Source organism: Aspergillus oryzae, chromosome 8 (genome assembly GCF_000184455.2).
Source record: "Aspergillus oryzae RIB40 DNA, chromosome 8".
Classification (NCBI taxonomy): Eukaryota; Fungi; Ascomycota; class Eurotiomycetes; order Eurotiales; family Aspergillaceae; genus Aspergillus; species Aspergillus oryzae.
Window position 1 is genome coordinate 1934156 of NC_036442.1, and position 19370 is coordinate 1953525.

The window sequence follows — 19370 nt, forward strand, 5'->3', positions numbered from 1 at the left end:
TTTCCCCTTGAGCACAGGCTCCCAAATGAGGTTACGGTGCTATTGCACGATAGCTGTGGATGGGGCTCTGGTTTATTTTATCTTGGCGGTCTTGGGGGGTTCTTTGTCTCGACGTTCAGGGGTTGTACGTTGAGAATATTTGTCATTTTGGCAATATGCTATTGTAAAACCTAGGATTTGCAGGTGAAAGGGGGAAATCTGTATGAAGTTTATTGAGACGATTGGTGTGGGATATATCATAGGGGACACATATATACAAGGACTTGACACTCACATTATATATACCATTGTGGGACGTTGATGAAACATGAGGGCAGGAAAGTTTATTGAATAGAATGGGCAGATTCCCGTCCATGAAGCAATTAACAGTTTGATCGACATCGATATATTGGTAAGGTTATAGAAATGATCCAAGCGGTTAGTAGAGATCCGGTAATCGTTTAGGTCAATTGCGTCAAAGTGGTCCGAGTGTTTTTGTAGAAGCTTCGACCTGAAGTGAAACAAAATAAATGATCCCCATATTCCTATCTATATATTCCATTTTTCATTCCGAGAATCGGAAGTTAGAGCCATTCGGTTTGTTCCTGGATCTATTTGCCAATGTGGTGTTTCATCATATCGGCCCACTGGTGGTAACAACCATGGCTGGCGTCGTTCACTAGAGTGGCATATTTCCGCGCGGTTGCCGTAATGCTGAGGTGATATGGTCTTATACCATTTTTGCTGGATTTAGGCATTTCTGATTGGACCTCGTAGGGATGTTTCAAGGATATAGTCGTTGCTTACTCCCGGAGTCGAGGCATGACTCCGGAGAACCCTAAAATAGGACATCTCTGTGATATGGCGGGGGTCGGACTGGGTTCCGTGCCCACTTGTCTGGAGTTGGTGAAAGTCTGTTGGTCGGGGGTGTACATACCAAAAGATGATGGCAATAAGGGTGGCCAGCGAATAAGACATAAGACAACATTGGCTTCCATTGCCTAGGGCCACCACTGCCCACGAATGAACATTTCCAGACGGTGGTTCGTATAGAAAATGCAACGCTACCACCCACAGGTTGCCACGTCTACATGCACTGCACCAGACCTGTTTTTATCTAAATTGGTGAGTATCGCAAAGCACCAAATGCCCCTTACATGTTATACATATCAGTGAAAGATTACATACTAGAAGGAGCTGATATCTTGCGGCCTCGGACATTATTGTGTCCAATGCTTGTCACTCCGGAAACAGTAGGATTGTTCCCCGGAATCATTGTGTATCAGATGAATAATGTGGCTAGCGACTGCCTTTTGGATTGGTCTCTTTAGCTATAACAAACTGTCAATATGTTGCTCTACAGTGCAACCGTGGAACTGTGGCATGTTATCTGGCAAATGCGAGAGCACTTGTACACGCTATTAGGCAAGGATTTATTATTCGTGTGACAGGAAGGACGGCATTCCGACAAATAGAACGGTGACACCTGTCAGGCAATACTGTGAACGATACAGTCGCTAGAAGAAAAATTGAGCTAGCAGGGGAGGCTGTAATGACAAGGAAGTGTAGCAAAAGGCACGAGCACCAAATACAACAGCGAAGAATGATGAAAAAGTAAGAAGAGGAGGAAGAGGGAACCCGACAAAAAAGTGGAAAGAGGCAACGGGTCAAGAAGGAGCAGAGAGATGTAGTTTCGAGCAGGAAGAGGAGAATAAGAAGCTACATGGGTAGCCTATTTATCATGTCCATGTGATTCCTGTCTCTATAGCTCTGCTTGCGAGGATATCATGGTAGCATTAGCGCGCCTTTAATGTTTAGCAGTGAGTTTGCCAAGCTCGGAGATGTGGACACCATTAAAAAGCCACAGTGACAGTAGCCAGCCATGAACCGTCAATATCCCTCAATCGTGTGCCCATAACAGCACTAATAGTTTTATAGCAACGAGAAACCATGCACTGGTATTACCAACAAAAGCGTACACAAATTTGGGGCAATGATGAGGCGAGGATCTCAGGAAAAGGAACCTAGGACACGGAATGACCAACGGCAACTGGGAAAGGCACAACGTAATCCTTATCGACCTAGTGTCACCCGACACCCATCCCCTAATGAAAGCACTATTGTCATTTTCTGTCTCTCCTCGGTGACCATCTCAATGCCCTCTGGCTGATGCGACGACCATCCCAGCCACTTTCGCCCCTGTATATCCCCTTTATACATATCTGGCTTCACAATCGGGTATTTCTGTAGTATTCGTACCACGGTATAGGCAGCTTCAACAAATCCAAAATCCTCTGTGTATCATGGAAGGTAGTGAATAAGACCCATCGGCACAATCACAAAGCACAATAAATCAGGACCACTTACGACCTAAGCAAGCGCGGGGCCCACCATTAAATGGGAGATAGCCCCATGTCGCTGTCCTTTCATTCTGGAACAATGGTAGATCCTCATCCCACCTCTCCGGACGGAATTGGCCAGCATCAGGACCATACAGATCCTCACGACGATGCATGGCATAGACACAGAAGGCCACGTTTTCTCCTTCGCGAACCATGAATGGTTTCGTTCCGTCTTTTCCCCCACCTGTAGGAAGGATCGTCGTTTTATGGGCAGTTCTAGTATTTACTGGAACGGGTGGATAGAGCCTCAGAACTAAACAGTTTAGGTTCTAAACACGAAAGGCCATGCCAAGGTGCTCCGGGGCACAAGCGAGCTTACCCTCTCTCAGGACTTGGTCAAGGTATGGCATTCGCTTGAAATCGTCTCGGGTGAGATCGGTATTAGTGCCAACCACGGAGGCTATTTCAACGTTTAAACGGCCTAAGACATCAGGATGCCGCGCCAGGCAATGACTGGAAAAATTAGGGAGACGCTATTTGAGAAAGGGATGTCATAAATTTAAACCAATCAGCTCCTAGGGGGAACTTACAATGTCCAACTCAATAGACATGCCGTGGTATCTCTACCAGCTAGAAGCACATTAGTGAGCTGATCCCGGAGATCCCTCCTAGTCCTTGAATCCCGTGCGACAGCGTCAAAGAATATAGATTTCGAATTGCAGTCTTTATCTTTCTCTTTAGAATCCATGCGCGTGTCAATGATTTCGTCAATGAACCTATGTACTGCGCTGCATGATCGCCAGAACTTCGGTCCACCTATCAGCCAATACAGATCCAATAGTCGAAAGCGCTGGACAACGTAGTTCTGAGCCATGTCAAAGTGGTTAGCGAAGCTTTGACCTTTGGTAGCCTCTCCGGGCATAAGACTATTGACTGATTTGCCGAAGAGGTATTCAGTCGTTGTGTCCAAGGTTAAGCGAAAGAACAAGGGCTGAAGGTCTGTAGCTGCTCCATTGCCAGTCAGGTAGTGAAGTAGCCTATCAACATGAGGCCGAAAGATGTTCAGATCTCGATAATGTTGTCTCGTGAACTGTGGACGGAGGAGTTCCCGCGAATGCCTCCATGACTTCCCCTCCTGAGTAAATATACCATCCCCTAGCAGCGGAAAAAGGATGTGCCGGCGCAGCCCAAAGCTGAAAACTGTTGTAATCAATGAGCATCGCACATACTTAATGCATTTGTAGGAGAAGACCGGGTACCATTAATATTGGTCATGATTGCCTCTAGATTCTCAGGGTCAATGGTTCCGAATGCTATGGTTCCGAGGAACTTCTGTTCTAATGTATAGCCAACGTCCTTGAAGGGAAATGTAAAGAGGTCCATTAGGCGTTGCTCGGAATCCGCCGTCCATATTTGGATCAAGCGATCGATGCCCAGTGGCCACCAATTCCTTAGTCGCGGCGGCTGCTCACAGCCATACTGAGTGGCAAGTTTGTTATCACGCTTTACACAGATAGCCTGTTAGATATTACCTGTGGTTGGGGGATTCCACACGTACCTTTAGTCGGGAATATTTCCAAGCAAGGCGATGGATAGCCCAGGCTAATGCAATGCCGAGCAACGCAGAGAAAGAAAGGGTTAGCATCCTCACGTGGTTGGACTGGAAGATGGGGATCAAGCCCAAACAAAGACAAACGTGTGGAATAGAGTCTTGGACAGCTATTGAGCGTGGAAGCTAATTGCTGAATTGGTCTTTGAAGAAAGGAAGCAACCATTGATGCGCGGCAGATGAGCCCTTTTTGAGTGACCGTTACAGTCGTCTCCAGTCGAGGGGCAAATTTCCGAGATGGCTGACTAGGAGTAAGGTGTTACACTGACTGACGACCAGGTTTTATTATGGTCTGTGCAACCACGACTGAAATACGTCCTAAGTGCCCATTGGCTTTTCCCCTTGTTTGCCTGTCTCTCTTTTCTTTCCTTTTGTTCTCTTTTTTTTTTTTTTGCTTACTAGAATCTTGGATGTGTAACGCTAGGTGAATGAAGTGAGACCATAGGTAGAAGGTAAATGGAACACAAACATAACGAGGTACATACATAAAGGCAAAGAGGCATGGAAGCATGGAAAAGCAATCCAACACCACGACATGCTACTGTGAGCTCAATGTCGTAGCACGCACTTATCATACAAGAAGCATGCTAAGGAACATCACACCTGTAGCTTCTTCAATGACGATAAAGGAGATCTCTCCTAGCCATGAGGACAATATCCATCCGATTGTGGAGTGAGATTATACCGGGCCGCTGGATGCATGAGCCGTGCTGACACTTTATAGCATCGTCGCAGTCCATGGGCTAGATGAAAGTAGTCATTCCGCTTGGACAGATGCCCCAACAGGCTGTTGTTGGCTAAGCGATTTGCTTGCTCATGATATGCCAAGAGCTCGTATATTGACTTTTGACTACAAGGCAGATGCGACTACATTTTTTGGTAGTAGTTCATCGAGTCGGATATCGCACCATGCGCAGACACTATTAGAGGGGCTTGGTACGCATAGGTATTTGGAGAGCTGCACGGAGCGACCGATAATCTTCATCTGCCATGGGCTTGGCGGCATCGTCGTTAAGAAGGCCCTTGTCACATCTGCGGCTAGTACCACCATGAAGCTCTCCCACTTGCATTCCGTTACCACTTCTACATTCGGTTTGCTCTTTCTGGGAACACCACATGAGGGTATAGAGAAGGCCAAGTGGTACCTTCTCTCCAAAGGTGTGAAAGGAATTCTGCGACAACATAGCCAGCTTGTGGCATCTATGGAGAAAAATACTGAAACATTACAAAGTATCACTGAGCAATTTACGCCACTCCTGAAACAATTCTACATTCATAACTTCTGGGAATTACGCGAGACAGTACATGGCTTCAGTAAGGGCTATGTCGTTAGCCCGTCATCCGCCGCCCCCGTGTGGGAGAATACTGGACACCTTGGAAACTATGGAAGACCTAGGGATGAGCTGCCTCGCACTTGGGCAGGTTGATGATTCAGAAAGACCTATCTCCCATGTTCTCGATGCCAGAAAACGCATTCTCGGCGAAGAGCATCCTTACACATTGTGGTCCATGAACGATCTCTCCAAGGTGTACTGTGCACAGAGCTATCCAAAGGATGCGCTAGAATTGCTCATCCCCACGCTGGATGTCGCCGTCCGCACCTTGGGTCGGTCACATATTGGTACTCTGATGACTATGTCCAACCTTGTGCATACCCATCGTATGATAGGGACGCCAAGTAATATTCGAACGGCTGAAGCCATGCTAGGTGACTTGATCAGTGCACAGATAAAATCTCTGGGGCCATCCCACCCAGACGTGTATGGGGCGAAGCTACAGCTTGCGCAGATGTATGAACGCAAAGGTCAATTAAGTCAAGCTGAAATTGTGTACCGTGATATCTTGTCTGCTGAGGGTGAGAGTCCCGGACCAAGAATTCACACATCCCTGAAGGTAAAGGAAAGTCTCTCTGAGATATATCACATGTTGGGCAGATTAGAAGCGATGCCGCAGGTCGAGGCAAAGCTCTAGGGTACCACCAGCGGGCGTATTGAAATATCCTATGTACGTAGTCTCTGTGAGAAGATGGTAGCCAACACATTCACGGGTTATAGAACCCACTAATTAACTGCCCTTCGCGTGGTCCAATAGAGTTCCCTAACTGAGTGTAGCCAATTCCTAGTAACAATATTTCTCTACGGTCGCCAGTTTAACATGCTCAAGCCATGTTTTGGCTTCGACGAATAGCGAGATATTGAAAGGTTTAGGACTATGGAGTAATTGACCAACGTGACGAACGAGTTTATCCGTCTGTAGTCTGGTTTTGGGTTATACGTAACTACTTATCCAGAATATCCAGCTTGGAAAAATGATTCTGTATAAAGACCACTTCGCAAAGCATAAAAATGCTTACCCATTCGGTGTTTTAACCGTAGTCACCAAACACCTCGCCCATAGTGAGAGCATTGAAGTAATGAAAATCATGTGACCGCCCACCGATAGAGCAACCGAATTGCAATTCATGAGAATTGACACGGTACTTATTGTATGAGCGCAGGAGTCGACTCGCTATGTCTATCCCAAGCGTAGTAGCCTACTTCCCCTTCTTGAGACTGAAAGATCTCCTTCTCGACAATCGTCGCCGAGTGGTCGGTGCGTGACTAGTATGATAATACGAACGCGGGGACCCTTGCCCCTAAATTGCAGATATATATTTTAGTTGTCGCAAAGGTCCGATTTCCCCCCTCTCTCCTCTCCACTTTATCAGTCGCAGGATTGAGAAGCATCTGGCCGTGTCCTTGTCAGGGTTACCTGATTTGTGACTGAATTCGAAACGGAGAGGATCCATGGTTGACCCGTCCACGTGACTTGGAGGACTTGTTCTGCCATCTGAGTTCTGCGTCTTTCTGTTCTTCCGCTCCAACCCCAACACGGATAAAACGGACACGAATACGAGCGGCATGGACAGCGCCACGCTGAACAAGATTCGCTCTCGGAGATCACATCACAAGTCCCGGCTCGGTTGTAAAAATTGCAAGAGGCGGCGGGTAAAAGTGAGTGTTTCTGCTATTTAAGACGTTCCCTTTTGTTGTAAACCTGGATTGCTCGTCAATCTGTGGCATGATACCATCGTTCCTATACGGTGGGAGACAAAATGCACGACAGCATGTGGACTTATCTACGTGCTCTTATATGCTTCCAGCCAAGAGGATATGAACTGTTGTGTCAAAATGTGCCCCAGCATGCGACTGACATGCGACAGTGTGATGAGAAGAAACCATCTTGTGGAAAATGCGTGAACCATTCCATCGAATGTGACTTCTCCGTATCTACTCCGACGTCGCCATCACCATCACCACCTGCTGCATCGTCAGCTCATCAGCGGTACCGATTCAGGCAATCCAAATATCAGACTTTAGCTTCCCCAGCGCCCAATGAAGCACAACGCCCTGGCGGCAACTCTATCGCCGTCCAATGCGATTTTTCCGCCAATATTAGTGCTATGGTCGGGATTTCGTTTGCGGATCTTCAACTCTTTCATCACTATCTAATCTCGACATATCGCACCCTCACAGACGAAGCATCCGATCCATATGATGTTTGGTCGATCCACATCCCACAGTGGGGAATCGCGTTCCCCTCAATCCTCCATTTAATGCTGGCCTTGTCCGCTCTCCATCTTGGTCATGAAAAGCCAGAGCTTCGACACCAGTATGTGATGCAGGCAAATGACCATTTCACATTTGGTATCCGATCTGTCACTACCGTCCTCTCTCAACTGAATTCCGAGAATTGTCAGTTGATTTATATGTCAGCGGTCATGATCTGTCTCGTCTATTTCGGACATGGTCCCCGACCCGGTGAATATCTAGTCTTCAGTAGCCAGGGACAAGCTGAGTGGCTAGTCCTCATGAGAGGAGTTCGCTCCATTCTGGCAACAAATCATGATAAGATCTTCTCGGGGGTCCTGACGCCTCAGACGGATGATAGCATCCAAAGCGTCAGTCCCGAATTACAGGGCGAATTACGTCAACATCACGATCGCATTGTCGAGCTAAAGACTTTCATCGAGATACAGACTGCTGGCCCCGAAAAGGACTTGTACCTTTCTGCTGTGGGCAGCCTACCAGACACTTTTGACGAGACTTATACGATGCGGAGTGCGGGAAAGGACGGTGTATGTTTATTACCTATGGTGATAGGCTGGATATATCGACTCCCAGAACCATTTGTGGTGCTTTTAGAGAAAAAGGATCCTTTCGCGCTCGTTATCCTGGCTCATTGGAGTATTCTACTAACCTATATGACCTCGTCCTGGCTCTTCGTTGGTTGGGATCAACATGTTATCAAAGGTATTCGGGCTTCTCTAGAGGAGGAGTTCTACAACTGGATTAGCTGGCCTGAGACTGTCATTAGCACACGGGCCTAGTATATGATTCATCTGTGGACCCTCTTCAATGCGGAAGGAGTCGACCTAAGTTGTATTATACAGTCCTTCGAGATTGTACCTACTTGTTGTTGCTAGAGAACAAGGCCATTATAAAAGTGACGATCGCCGAAACCCGGTGCTCAAAACTTCAAAGGGATGCCAGAATCTCAAGGAATGTTACCACGGTATATCTGCGGATAAGCCTATTTTTAGTAGCGAAACTAATGAGTATCCACTACCTTTGGACCCTAAAGGCGTCATACATGCAGGTATGAGGCAATATATTAATAAAGACTACTATGAATTGTTGGGCCTAACCCTGTGCGGTATGGCCTAACATGTGACTGCACTTTCTTTAAAGAATTGTTTATCATTCTTTTCTAACCTCCTGCTGGCAATGCATGCGGTGTTACCATTATGACACCATCAGCATAATCTCAACATCGAGGCTAAATACTATACGCTTCCATGGGCCTCGAACTCTTATCCAACGGCCAATTGAGTGCGCCTCGTCATTGGGGGACCCTAAGCCGGGAATCTCAGCAGAGCGCGCTCCTGGCCACAACTCAAGATAAGAAGGACTACTTCTCGCTGCATAGTCTACCATGGACATCTAAATTCCTCTCTTTATACACAATATCAATATCGGTACTGTTTATCTTGAGTTCCGTGACTCAATTATACGTACTACGACACAAGAAAACAAAGGTGTTTCCAAGCTGTCGAATTTACATAAAAATGGTAAATAACAATATTATCTTATAGACCCAGTGAAGTATCGCTTTACGATCCAATGATTGACTAGCGCTCCAGGTGCTATACATGGCGGCATTTGGGTCCCAAGTATTCTGTCTCTTTCCGCTTCCAACTGCGCCTGTAGCAGCATTGCAGATCGACTTTTTATCAGCTGCAACTTCGTCAGTTGCGTTACTGTTCTTAGGCATAGTGTCATTCTTTGAGCACCATCGCGCAATCCGTACTTCGTGGTCCCCTTTACTATACCTTTTGTGTAGCCTGCTTGGGGATGTCCTGTTCCTGACTTCGCCCGAGCCAAGCTTCCAAGAACAAGTCACCACTTGGGTAGTGGCCCGTCTAGCCCTACTCAAGGCAGTCCTTATATTCCTTGAATCGGGCAATAAGGAGTCGATTTTAATGCTTCACTGTAGGGAGCTACCACCAGAGCAACTAGCGGGTAATTTTGGAAAGACATTCTTCGCCTGGATCTACCCTATTCTCAGAAAAGGGTATACGGATATTTTAACGCCGCAGGATATTCCTGGTCTTGAGGGAAAGTTGAGCTCGGGACGCCTGCGGAGGGATATTCTGCAAGCCTGGGACCAAAGGCGTGAGTGCCTAAGGTATCGGACGGAGTCTCGAATGCTAATCCCTATCTAGGAAAGCCTGAAACTACACTCACATTACCAGTAACATTACTACGACTTTCGAAAGGGGCATTTCTATCAGCGATTATTCCTCGGATGTTTCTGATCATCTTCCGATACTGTCAGCCAGCCTTAATTAACGCTGCCGTTCGGTTTGTTCACAATGGCAATGAAAACTCAAACGATCGTAACTATGGATATTGGCTTATTGTTATGGCTGGTATTATCTATTTTGGACTGGCGGTAAGTATAAACATCACAGTCCCCCTTACTCGGAGCTAACTGAACAGTAGATCAGTACCGCCGTGTATCACCATCAGTTAAACCGGCTACAAATCATAAATCGCAGCGCTCTAATCGCACTCCTTCACCATAGAACCCTTCATGTACAAAGCGAGCATCATGACAATGGAGGACCAATAACCCTCATGAGTGTTGACGTGGAGACTCTAAGCACGCTTGGGGATATGCTCCATGAAACATGGGCTTACATCTTAGAAGTAATCATTGGGACAACGCTGTTAGCCAGTCAAATCAAGTGGTTGTGTTTGGTTCCACTTGTCGGTGTTTGCTGTGAGTGCCAACATGTTATGCTATACCTCTTCCTTCTTCTCTCGGGCACTGACAACACAAAGGTTCATCCTGGATGAGCGCGTACGTAGCGCGCCATTTGCAATCGCGGCAGCGAGATTGGAACGCCGCCACGCAGAAACGGATGGCAGTCACGACGGCCCTTCTTCAATCTATTAAAAGTATGAAGATGCTTGGTATCTCTGATTCTGTTAAGACCTGGTTGTCTGGTCTCCGAGGTGAGGAAATACAAGCTTCAATACGACTACGATACGTTCTGCTTGCATATAACGCTAGTGGTAAGTCGTAAACCGTGGCCAGAATTCCGATACGTATCAGTGCTAACTATACACCCGGCGCTCACAGCCAATGCTCTTGGCATGTTCACACCCGTAATAACATTGGTATTGTATGTGCTTTTCGCAAGGTCTAAGTCCAATGGAGCCCTCCCCGCAGAAACAGCTTTCACATCTCTAGCTCTGCTCGCTATGGTTACTCACCCTGCAAACATGGTCATGACCATAGTTCCTCGTGCCATTGCATCGCTGGCAAATTCTGAAAGAATTACGAATTACTTAATACATGGTACAATTGAAGACTGTCGATTAGATATACGGCAGGCTCAGGTTGGCTCGGGCATTACAGAAACTCATAAGCGGGCAGCTGTCTTACTAGCCGATGTGAGCATTCAATCTTCACATACAAGTAAGCCAATATTGAAACAGCTTAACTGTAAGGTCAACAAGGGGTCCATTGTCATGTGCGCAGGCCCCGTTGGATCAGGGAAAACAACTTTAGCTCGGGCGCTACTCGGGGAAATATCTCCCTCTAGTGGTGTGATTTATACGTCCTCTAAGCGCATAGGGGTATGTGCCCAGGAGCCATGGCTCCCAAGTGGCAGTATCAAGGAGGTTATATGTGGTGGTCTTCAGGTTGACGAAACCTGGTACGAGCAGGTTTTACTTGCTTCTGAGCTGGTGAAAGACCTAGACACCCTCTCAGATGGCGACGGTACCGAGATCCGGTTTCCTGGTCTCAACTTGTCTGGCGGCCAGCGACAACGTGTGGTATGTTTGTTCCTTGAGCATCACCCTGTCCCGCCTCCACCTGACATACTAACCTTCGGAAGGCCATTGCCCGAGTTCTGTACGCTAGATGCGAGATCGTAATTCTTGACGACACCTTCCGAGCTCTCGACGGAAAAACGGAGAAGGTTATTGTCCATAACCTGTTAGGTCCTGACGGTATCTTTCGGAATCATGGTACAACAGCTATAGTTATAACGAACTCTGGTAGGCTATTAATCCAGCTACATATTTTGGCCTTGGACCTAACCGGGGCGAAGCCCAATACTTCCCCCTGGCAGATCACATTTTAGTGCTCTCGGACTCTGAAATCCAGCGACAAGGCTCCTGGGATAAGCTACAGCATGATAGACAACAAATAGACAAGTTCATGCCCGATGAACGAGAATACAGACATATCTCAAAAGGGTCTGAAGCGCAAGGTAGTTTGCAGAAAGACCCCAGGGTTGATGCAGCCCAAGATTTAACACGACAGAGTGGAGACTTAAGGCTCTATGGTAAGGATGCGCACGTTTAGATCAACGCTGGCTAACTGTCCTCTAGGGTATTACCTCAATGCGATGGGTGTTCGGAATGGCCTTTTCATGTTAATGTGTACTGCATCGTACTCTTTCTTTATAACCTTTTCACAATACTGGGTAAAGTGGTGGGCCGAAGCTAGTGATGAGCAAACCGCGTTTTACATGGGAGGCTATATAATCTTAGCTTTGGTAGCCTGGATTTCTACCAACGGTACTATGTGGTAAGTGATCATGAGCATTGATGAAGATATCTTCTAACTTTTTATGCCCGGTTACTAATAACACAAGGTCCACGTGTATGCGAATTTCCCCGCGAGGAGGCGCTGTTTTGCACAGCCGACTGCTAGACTCAATATTCGGGTTTGTTTCCAGACACCTACCTACCTTGATCGTATCCTGACATGAGACACATACAGAGCTCCACTATCGTACTTCTCAAACAATAATATCGGGGTCATCCTGAACCGGTGAGGATAACCCCCTGTCATCTCTATGTGAGAGCTGACAGATCGAAGGTTTGGAGAGGACATCGAGCTCGTAGATCGTCAGCTACCAAATGCTTTTCAAGCTCTAGGCACTCGTAAGTAGCCCATTCCAGAGTTGATCCGAGTTCTAATCAGACTTTAGAAGTTTTCAAGCTCTTGGTGCAGGCGACAATACTCTTTAGTGTTGTCCCAGTAATGGCCATCACCCTACCCTTTTGTATGGTGATTGTTTACTTTGTGCAGAGAGTCTACCTGCGGACGTCGAGGCAGCTCCGATTTCTCGAGATCGAGTCAAAATCAGCCCTCTATTCGAGCTTTGTAGAAATGGTCTGGGCCCTCTTCTAGATCGGCAAGGTCGAATATCGCACTAATTAGGAACAACAGGTGGATGGCCTTAGCACAATACGTGCACTTCAATGGCAGCGGAAGTATACTAGCGACATAGTTGGAACGATCGATACCTCGCAAAAACCAGCATATTTACTTTTTTGTCTTCAACGATGGCTGAATCTTGTTCTTGACCTCTTAATCGCCGTGGTTGCGGTGGGTCTCGTGGCTCTAGCCGTGACATCCCGGGGAACAGAGAGAGCAACAGCCATTGGTCTATCACTGAATATGATTATCCTTGCCAATACAACACTGCTTCGCCTTGTCGAATCATGGACTTCGCTAGAGGTCTCCCTTGGAGCAATTGCGCGGTTACGGTCCGTTGTGACTGAGACACCACAGGAGGAAAATACTGGCGAGCAGAAGTTAACTGCACCCACCAATTGGCCGGTCGCTGGAAGCATTGTTGTTCATGGCCTGGAGGCTTCCTACAGGTAAGTTCAGATCAGGTGAGGTTCTGTCGGTTTGAGTGTTAACAAAATTCTAGTCCGCCAAACCTTGCTCTCCAGAACATCCACCTTGAGGTCAAAGCCGGACAGAAGCTTTTAATATGCGGTAGGACTGGGAGGTATGCCAACCCGTGCTTCATGTTGAATAGGCAAGCTGACAAGTTTTATCCGTCCCTACAGCGGCAAAAGTACATTGTTACTCTCCTTCCTTGGTCTGCTGGACCTCCAGCCCGGATCGATAATGGTCGACAATATCGACATCTCCAACATGTCCCAGACATATCTACGCCGCCACTGCTTCATCACAGTGCCACAAGACCCATTCACCCTAGCGGCAGCTACTCTTCGTTTCAACCTTGACCCAGAAGGATTCCTCCCTGATAGTGTGCTGATTGAAGTACTGGAAAATACAGGACTCTGGGAGCATTTCTGCCAATCTTCTAAGCTTAACCACTCTAAGTCCTCTGAAATCGAAGCTCTTCTAGACCGTCCGATGTCCTCACTCCCACCCCTTTCTGCAGGCCAGCAGCAACTGCTTTCCCTATCAAGGGCACTTGCTCACAAAAGGGCTGCCACGGCTCATGGATATTCTGATCTCCAGACACAGCTTTCCGTAGCGGATCGCAAACCTATTCTTCTTTTAGATGAAGCTACGTCCGCCCTAGACCCAGAAACCGAAGCGGTGATGCAAGATGTTATAGAAAAGGAATTCACCCAGGAAGGATATACGGTGATCATTGTCGCTCATAGAATAGGTGGTATGCTTAAGTACTTCCGAGACGACATCGACGCGGTTGTTTGGATGACTGAAGGGAGGGTTGAGAGAGTTGTGCATACTCAAGCAGCTGTACGACTTGCGCTGAAGGACGATAGAGGGGGAGGATCCAACCGATGCTCAACAGATTTACCATAAACCTAAGTTACATATACTCTTATTCAATCCTGGGAGAGCATCCATTATAAAAGTGGACTTTAATGTTCACGACGAACCTCCATTTGCCAAATAAGAGCATAATGTAGCGAGCAGAATCTCAACTCAACCTAAGATGAAGACTTCTATCAAGAGAAACCGAACAAGTTAAACGCCATTAACGCCCGCAGACCAATTTTACAAATCCTACAACAATATCCCCACGCTCAACATCTCTGATACCCCTTATACCCAGCCAAAGGCACCCCATCCCCATCAACCCCGTCCTCCATACCAGCACACAATCTGCCCGCCTCCCCAGCGCGTCTCGCCTTCTTAATCAACACACCAGGATGCCAAAACACCAAAACACCCATAGAAAGAAACATCATCGCCGCATCAAAAACATAAATATACGCCTCCTGCTGATTCAAAGCGGACTTAACCGCCCCAAACTCCACCAACCTAACCAAATTCCTCACCATCAAAACCAAGCAGCTCCCATAAATGGCCCACATGTACCTCCTCCAATTCAAACCCGGATTCGCAGCTGCCACCCCCGTCGGCTCAGCGGCTAGTCTCCGATGAAACACCCATGCAATCCAAACAAACAATAGGAATACCACAAGCGCAAACACAAGTCCGACGATGACGACCTTGCGTCCGATATCCATGACCTTGGCATCACCTGTGATCTGGACTCCTGCGCCACCGAGCTGGGTGAAGAAGCAGAACACATCGTTTAACACGAAGAGGACTGTTATTCGCTTAGATCGCATCGGGGAGAGATGCTCTGCGTCGAAGGCGCGGATGATGCGACCGAGTACCATGTAGATTGTTGCGGCGACGAAGGGCGGCGCGCATAGGATAAGCATTTGTTGGAGGGCCCAGGAGCTTATCAGTGTTCTGTTGTTGTGGGACCAGGCGCGGCCGTAGTAGCCGAATGTTTCGCCTGTATATCTGTTAGTTGGATTCATCGTGTATAATTTTAAGGTTGGGGTAGGGTGGTAGGTGATGTACGTACATATTCCGCCTAGGATTAGAGGGATGAAGTAGGCTGCTTTGTAGGGGAACATCAGGATGATGTGGACGACCGTCGTTATGCCAAATATGGCCATGAAAGCGTAGCCGGCTGTTTGGGATGGGTTGTAGGGATAAAACTCAACCCAGGGTGAGGAGCCGTTTACGCCTTCGTGGAATGTGAAGTCCATTTTCTGAGATGCTTGGTCAATGTGCTAATTTACTGAACTGTACTCAGAGACATTAATGAAAAGGAAATGTTTATTCCACGAGAAGCAGTACCCCCATCCCTGATTTATATCGGATCTACCCATACGTATTAGAAAACGACAATATTACCGGATTAGGGAATTCTGCTCGCGAATACGAGTGGAGCTCCCGAAAAAGCTTAAATGTAGGGGATCGATACGCCTGCTGGTGGAGAACCCTAATTTTAGCTATGCTTAGGTTTAGTTCCTGTTGATTCTCATTGTTACTCTGTGGGTCAATTGGGGGTTTGGCGAATTGGGTTTGCAGCTTTCATGTATACCTGCTTGTGGTGTGAGAATTTTTGTGCCGATCGCTGTGGGCTTGAAACGGTTAATGCTTGGCTGACGGATTACTCTGCGTCTATCTGCTCCTGGTATTTGGAGAACTTGTTGTTGCCTGATTAGAGAGTGTGTTCCTTGTCGATCTATGTCGTTTTTGCTTTTCGTTTTGGGACATTGGTTTGTATTCCGTGTCTATCGACTGGATAGAACCCCCCCCAATTGGGCAACGTCCATCCTGAAACATGAAGTCATACCATAGCCCGCGGATAGCTATTATAGCGAACGTCATATCATTGATATGACAGGGTCCAGGGTGAATATCGCTAGTGGTGGAGCAACTCAGCGACTACTTATGCCAATAAAAGCAGCATATTAAGCTTGATACCCTACAAACAATATGAGTTGAAAACACCAAGATAGTCTATCAAAATATGCCATTGAAATCTAGGCTACAACGCTCAAATTACACCATAAAAAGCAGTCTATCGTGAAATTCATGCAGACTTGCCGAAGACCTTGAAGCGGTTCTCAAGAGGGGCAAACTCCTTCTCGCCGGGCTCGCTGGTAGGAGCACCGAAGACGAGCTGGGCGTCCAACTTCCAGGAGGCGGGGAGGTCCCAGGTCTTCTGGATGTCAGCGTCGATGAGGGGGCTGTAGTGCTGGAGGTTGGCGCCGAAGCCTTCGGACTCGAGGGCGGTCCAGACTGTGATTTGTTAGTACGGGTTTTCTTTATCGCATATGTGGATAGATATTTTAGCAGGGATAGAACATACCGAGGTACTGGGACATGGCGTTGGACTCGAGGGCGAAGGGGTCGAACTTGTCGGCGTAGATGGCGAACTTCTCCTTGATGGGAGCGAGAGACTCGTAGTCGACGAAGAAGAGGACCTGGAGAATTATATTAGTATTTGTTTTGTATCCCCTCAGGTGGCGGGAATTGGGTTGGACATACAGTTCCGTAGGCAGCGCGGAAAGCCTCGAGCTTAGGCTTGGTGTGGTTCTCGAACGCCTCCTTGGGGACGGCACCGGCGGCAACGAGGCCCTCCATGGCCTTGATGGCGATGTCCCAGACCTTCTGGTGCTCCTCCTTCAGCAGGAGAACGACACGGGAGGTCTGGGTGTTGAAAGAGCTGGGGACGTGGAGGACGGAGGTCTCGACAATGGACTGGATGGCATCGTCGGAGATGGGGCTCTCGGCCTTGAGACCATAGTAGGTACGGCGGGCCTTGACCAACTCGAGGAGAGTGTTGGTGGAGGCGTTCTTGAATTCAACCTGAGCGGAGCCCATTGTGACGGTGTTGATAGATAGTGAAGAGGTGGTGACTGTTAGAGGAGTGTTCGGTAGGAAGCTGATGAGATCTAAGAGTCTATTGAACAGGAAATTGAGATCTTATATATGCAATCTCGCCATCGCAGAATGTTTGGTGCCCCGCGATTTAGTTTCATTTCCATAAAAATTTCATAAGTATTTCTCTCAGATGGTCCCGTCAATCGCCAATCACATTATCGCATTGAGATCCATTTGAATCGGCAAACGTGGTTTGTAAGACCGCCGAGGAAATTTATAAGCGATGGAAGTCTCTTACGCGTCTTCTCATTGGCTGTGCGGAATTCCAGTGCCACCGTTGATGGAAAAAGTGCGGAATTACGGACTACCGCACGGTCATTCTGACAAAGAATCAATCCACAAGGTTGCCCCTGTTGAGCTTAACTGCTCCCGTAACGCTGAATAATTGCCCCTGCATCTTATCTGGGAATGCTGGTCGGCAATGCTACTCTTAAGTTGCAGACGGCAGATTTTGTTGTTGTTTAAGCAGAATTATCTAGGGTCCCTCTGTCGCACGTGATAGGTCGGCCTTTCACTATGGCCGACATCCGCTGATTAAGCAGTTGAGGAGGTCGCTTCATTGAGGGATTTCAAATGATTATGAATGCTCCAGAAACGAAAATGACATTGATTCTATATTGATTGTTAAGCTTTCTAGTCAGCTTAGCAGCATGTCTTAATTCTGATGATAATGCTCCAGGGTGCCCAGCCATAGTTCACCCCTGTGGATTCCGAAATTAACACAAGCAATGCAAATATATATCCGCCTCATGGTGTCCGCGTTCTACAAAAAAGAAAAAAGGTGCAATTTTGGAGAGTGGGCATTCCTAGTGGGAAACAATAACAGGCCAATGGAAAGGATAATGTTTACCTGCAGCTGAATACTATCTTTTCTCGCTCATATGCCGTGATAGAATTGATAGGTTAGATATGTGTGGTGTAGGCGCCTTACGAAGTTCACATTAGAACGCCATAAACAGGACATATGGACACCAATATCAACACTTGACAAAATGAGAAGAATAGCTTGAAATGTCCCTCAGCGTTGACATATCTATCGAGCAGAATTCAACGCGTGCATCGTCAGCTTTTTATACGCCCGAACCCCCTCCATCAACTCATCAATCTCAATCTGTTCATTGTCTCCATGTGCTACCAGGATAGATCCTGGACCATATAGGTATTTCTTATGATTTCCCTTGAATCGCGGAACATCAGTCCCGTATGAAACAGGGGCAGTCTCGAATCCTAAGTACAATTGTTAGCTCACTGTTCATATAGCAACAAGACCGAACGTTAAAGCTACCCTCAACATCATGATCTAGCAAGGTTTCAGGATACTCAAACTTAAACTCTAGTCGAACGTTCGAATGTCGGGCAACAGTATCCGAGACAATCTTCTTTATCCCAGCCATATCTGTCGCGACGCGCACAGCACAAAGCGCTTTACTCGTCTCCGGGACGATATTATAGCTCACGCCGCCTTCAATCTTCCCAACATTGAAAGTCGATGGCCCCAGTAGCGACGAGCTCGGGAATTCCGTTTGAACGAAGTCACTCAGTGTTTCGATAAGTGCAAAGTTAGCGTTCACCCCATGCTGAGGGTATCCAGAGTGGCTGTCGCTGTCAGTTCAAGCACAACCCAAGCAGACCCATAAGTAAACTGAAAGGGACCAACATACCAAGCCTTGCCCTCTCCAATCAGTTCAAACACCAAATGGCCCTTATGTCCAACAACCAATTTCCCCTCGGTCGGCTCCCCAAATATCACTCCTTCGAAACTGAGGTCCTGGTGATTTGCCGCTATCATGCCGGGTCCACCTTTCTCTTCCCCGACCACAAATAATAACCCCACATCGCCTTCCTTGACAGCCCCTTCTGCTCTCAATTCCTCTAAAGCGCATATCTGCGCAGCCATGGGACCTTTATCGTCGCATGCGCCCCGCCCGTAGATTGTAGATCCCTCAATTCGTAGCGGGATGTAGGGCGGGACGGTGTCCAGGTGTGAGGTGAGACATACTCGGGTCTTCCGCTGGGTACCTAGATAGGCGTAGACATTTTCTCTGGTTGAGCCTTCGGCGATTGGAAGGCGTTCAACGGTATAGCCGAGGTTGGTAAGGTGGTCGTCTAAGAAGTGGGCGAGTTCCTGTTCGTGTTCACTTGTACTCTGGGTCTGCATCAGCGATGACAGGAGTGATACGACGGTGCTGGTAGTCATTTTTCTGGTTCTTATTTTGTTGGTCTGCTAACTTAATCATTCTATATGCGTTGAAGTAAAAGTGACGAGGACGATTCTTTATGTTATGTCGTCATCGGAGCTCGGACCGATCCACCGAGCAGATCCGATCAAGATAAGATATGAGAAACCATAGTATACAGATGAGTGATTGGGACAACCAGCGGCA

General features: G+C 47.4%; 8 protein-coding genes across 8 annotated transcripts; 4 read left to right on the forward strand and 4 right to left on the reverse strand.

Annotated features, from left to right (window-relative positions):
* Window positions 1-2052: 2052 nt before the first annotated feature.
* AO090010000548 (cytochrome P450) lies at window positions 2053-3966 on the reverse strand (the record flags this gene model as incomplete). The annotated part of the gene is made up of 6 exons (XM_023233605.1): window positions 2053-2273; window positions 2347-2634; window positions 2701-2834; window positions 2912-3521; window positions 3581-3839; window positions 3880-3966. The coding sequence occupies 6 exons, from the start codon at window positions 3964-3966 to the stop codon at window positions 2053-2055; spliced, it is 1599 nt and encodes a 532-aa protein (XP_023094222.1).
* A 1013-nt stretch (window positions 3967-4979) lies between these two features.
* Window positions 4980-5901, forward strand: AO090010000547 (uncharacterized protein; the record flags this gene model as incomplete). Its single annotated transcript, XM_023233606.1, has 2 exons — window positions 4980-5244; window positions 5327-5901. The coding sequence occupies 2 exons, from the start codon at window positions 4980-4982 to the stop codon at window positions 5899-5901; spliced, it is 840 nt and encodes a 279-aa protein (XP_023094221.1).
* A 929-nt stretch (window positions 5902-6830) lies between these two features.
* Window positions 6831-8299, forward strand: AO090010000546 (Zn(II)2Cys6 transcription factor domain-containing protein; the record flags this gene model as incomplete). Its single annotated transcript, XM_001827472.3, has 2 exons — window positions 6831-6923; window positions 7133-8299. 2 exons carry the CDS (start codon window positions 6831-6833, stop codon window positions 8297-8299), a joined length of 1260 nt encoding a protein of 419 aa, XP_001827524.1.
* Window positions 8300-10739: 2440 nt separating this feature from the next.
* Window positions 10740-11927, forward strand: AO090010000544 (uncharacterized protein; the record flags this gene model as incomplete). The annotated part of the gene is made up of 2 exons (XM_023233607.1): window positions 10740-11318; window positions 11880-11927. The coding sequence occupies 2 exons, from the start codon at window positions 10740-10742 to the stop codon at window positions 11925-11927; spliced, it is 627 nt and encodes a 208-aa protein (XP_023094220.1).
* Window positions 11928-12957: 1030 nt separating this feature from the next.
* AO090010000543 (uncharacterized protein) lies at window positions 12958-14091 on the forward strand (the record flags this gene model as incomplete). The annotated part of the gene is made up of 3 exons (XM_001827470.3): window positions 12958-13163; window positions 13217-13297; window positions 13359-14091. The coding sequence occupies 3 exons, from the start codon at window positions 12958-12960 to the stop codon at window positions 14089-14091; spliced, it is 1020 nt and encodes a 339-aa protein (XP_001827522.3).
* Window positions 14092-14315: 224 nt separating this feature from the next.
* On the reverse strand, window positions 14316-15299 carry AO090010000542 (RTA1 domain-containing protein; the record flags this gene model as incomplete). Its single annotated transcript, XM_023233608.1, has 1 exon — window positions 14316-15299. The coding sequence occupies one exon, from the start codon at window positions 15297-15299 to the stop codon at window positions 14316-14318; it is 984 nt and encodes a 327-aa protein (XP_023094219.1).
* An 833-nt stretch (window positions 15300-16132) lies between these two features.
* AO090010000541 (uncharacterized protein) lies at window positions 16133-16926 on the reverse strand (the record flags this gene model as incomplete). The annotated part of the gene is made up of 3 exons (XM_001827468.3): window positions 16133-16341; window positions 16412-16526; window positions 16591-16926. The coding sequence occupies 3 exons, from the start codon at window positions 16924-16926 to the stop codon at window positions 16133-16135; spliced, it is 660 nt and encodes a 219-aa protein (XP_001827520.1).
* Window positions 16927-18019: 1093 nt separating this feature from the next.
* AO090010000540 (uncharacterized protein) lies at window positions 18020-19183 on the reverse strand (the record flags this gene model as incomplete). Its single annotated transcript, XM_023233610.1, has 3 exons — window positions 18020-18132; window positions 18236-18582; window positions 18648-19183. The coding sequence occupies 3 exons, from the start codon at window positions 19181-19183 to the stop codon at window positions 18020-18022; spliced, it is 996 nt and encodes a 331-aa protein (XP_023094218.1).
* Between the last annotated feature and the right edge of the window lie 187 nt (window positions 19184-19370).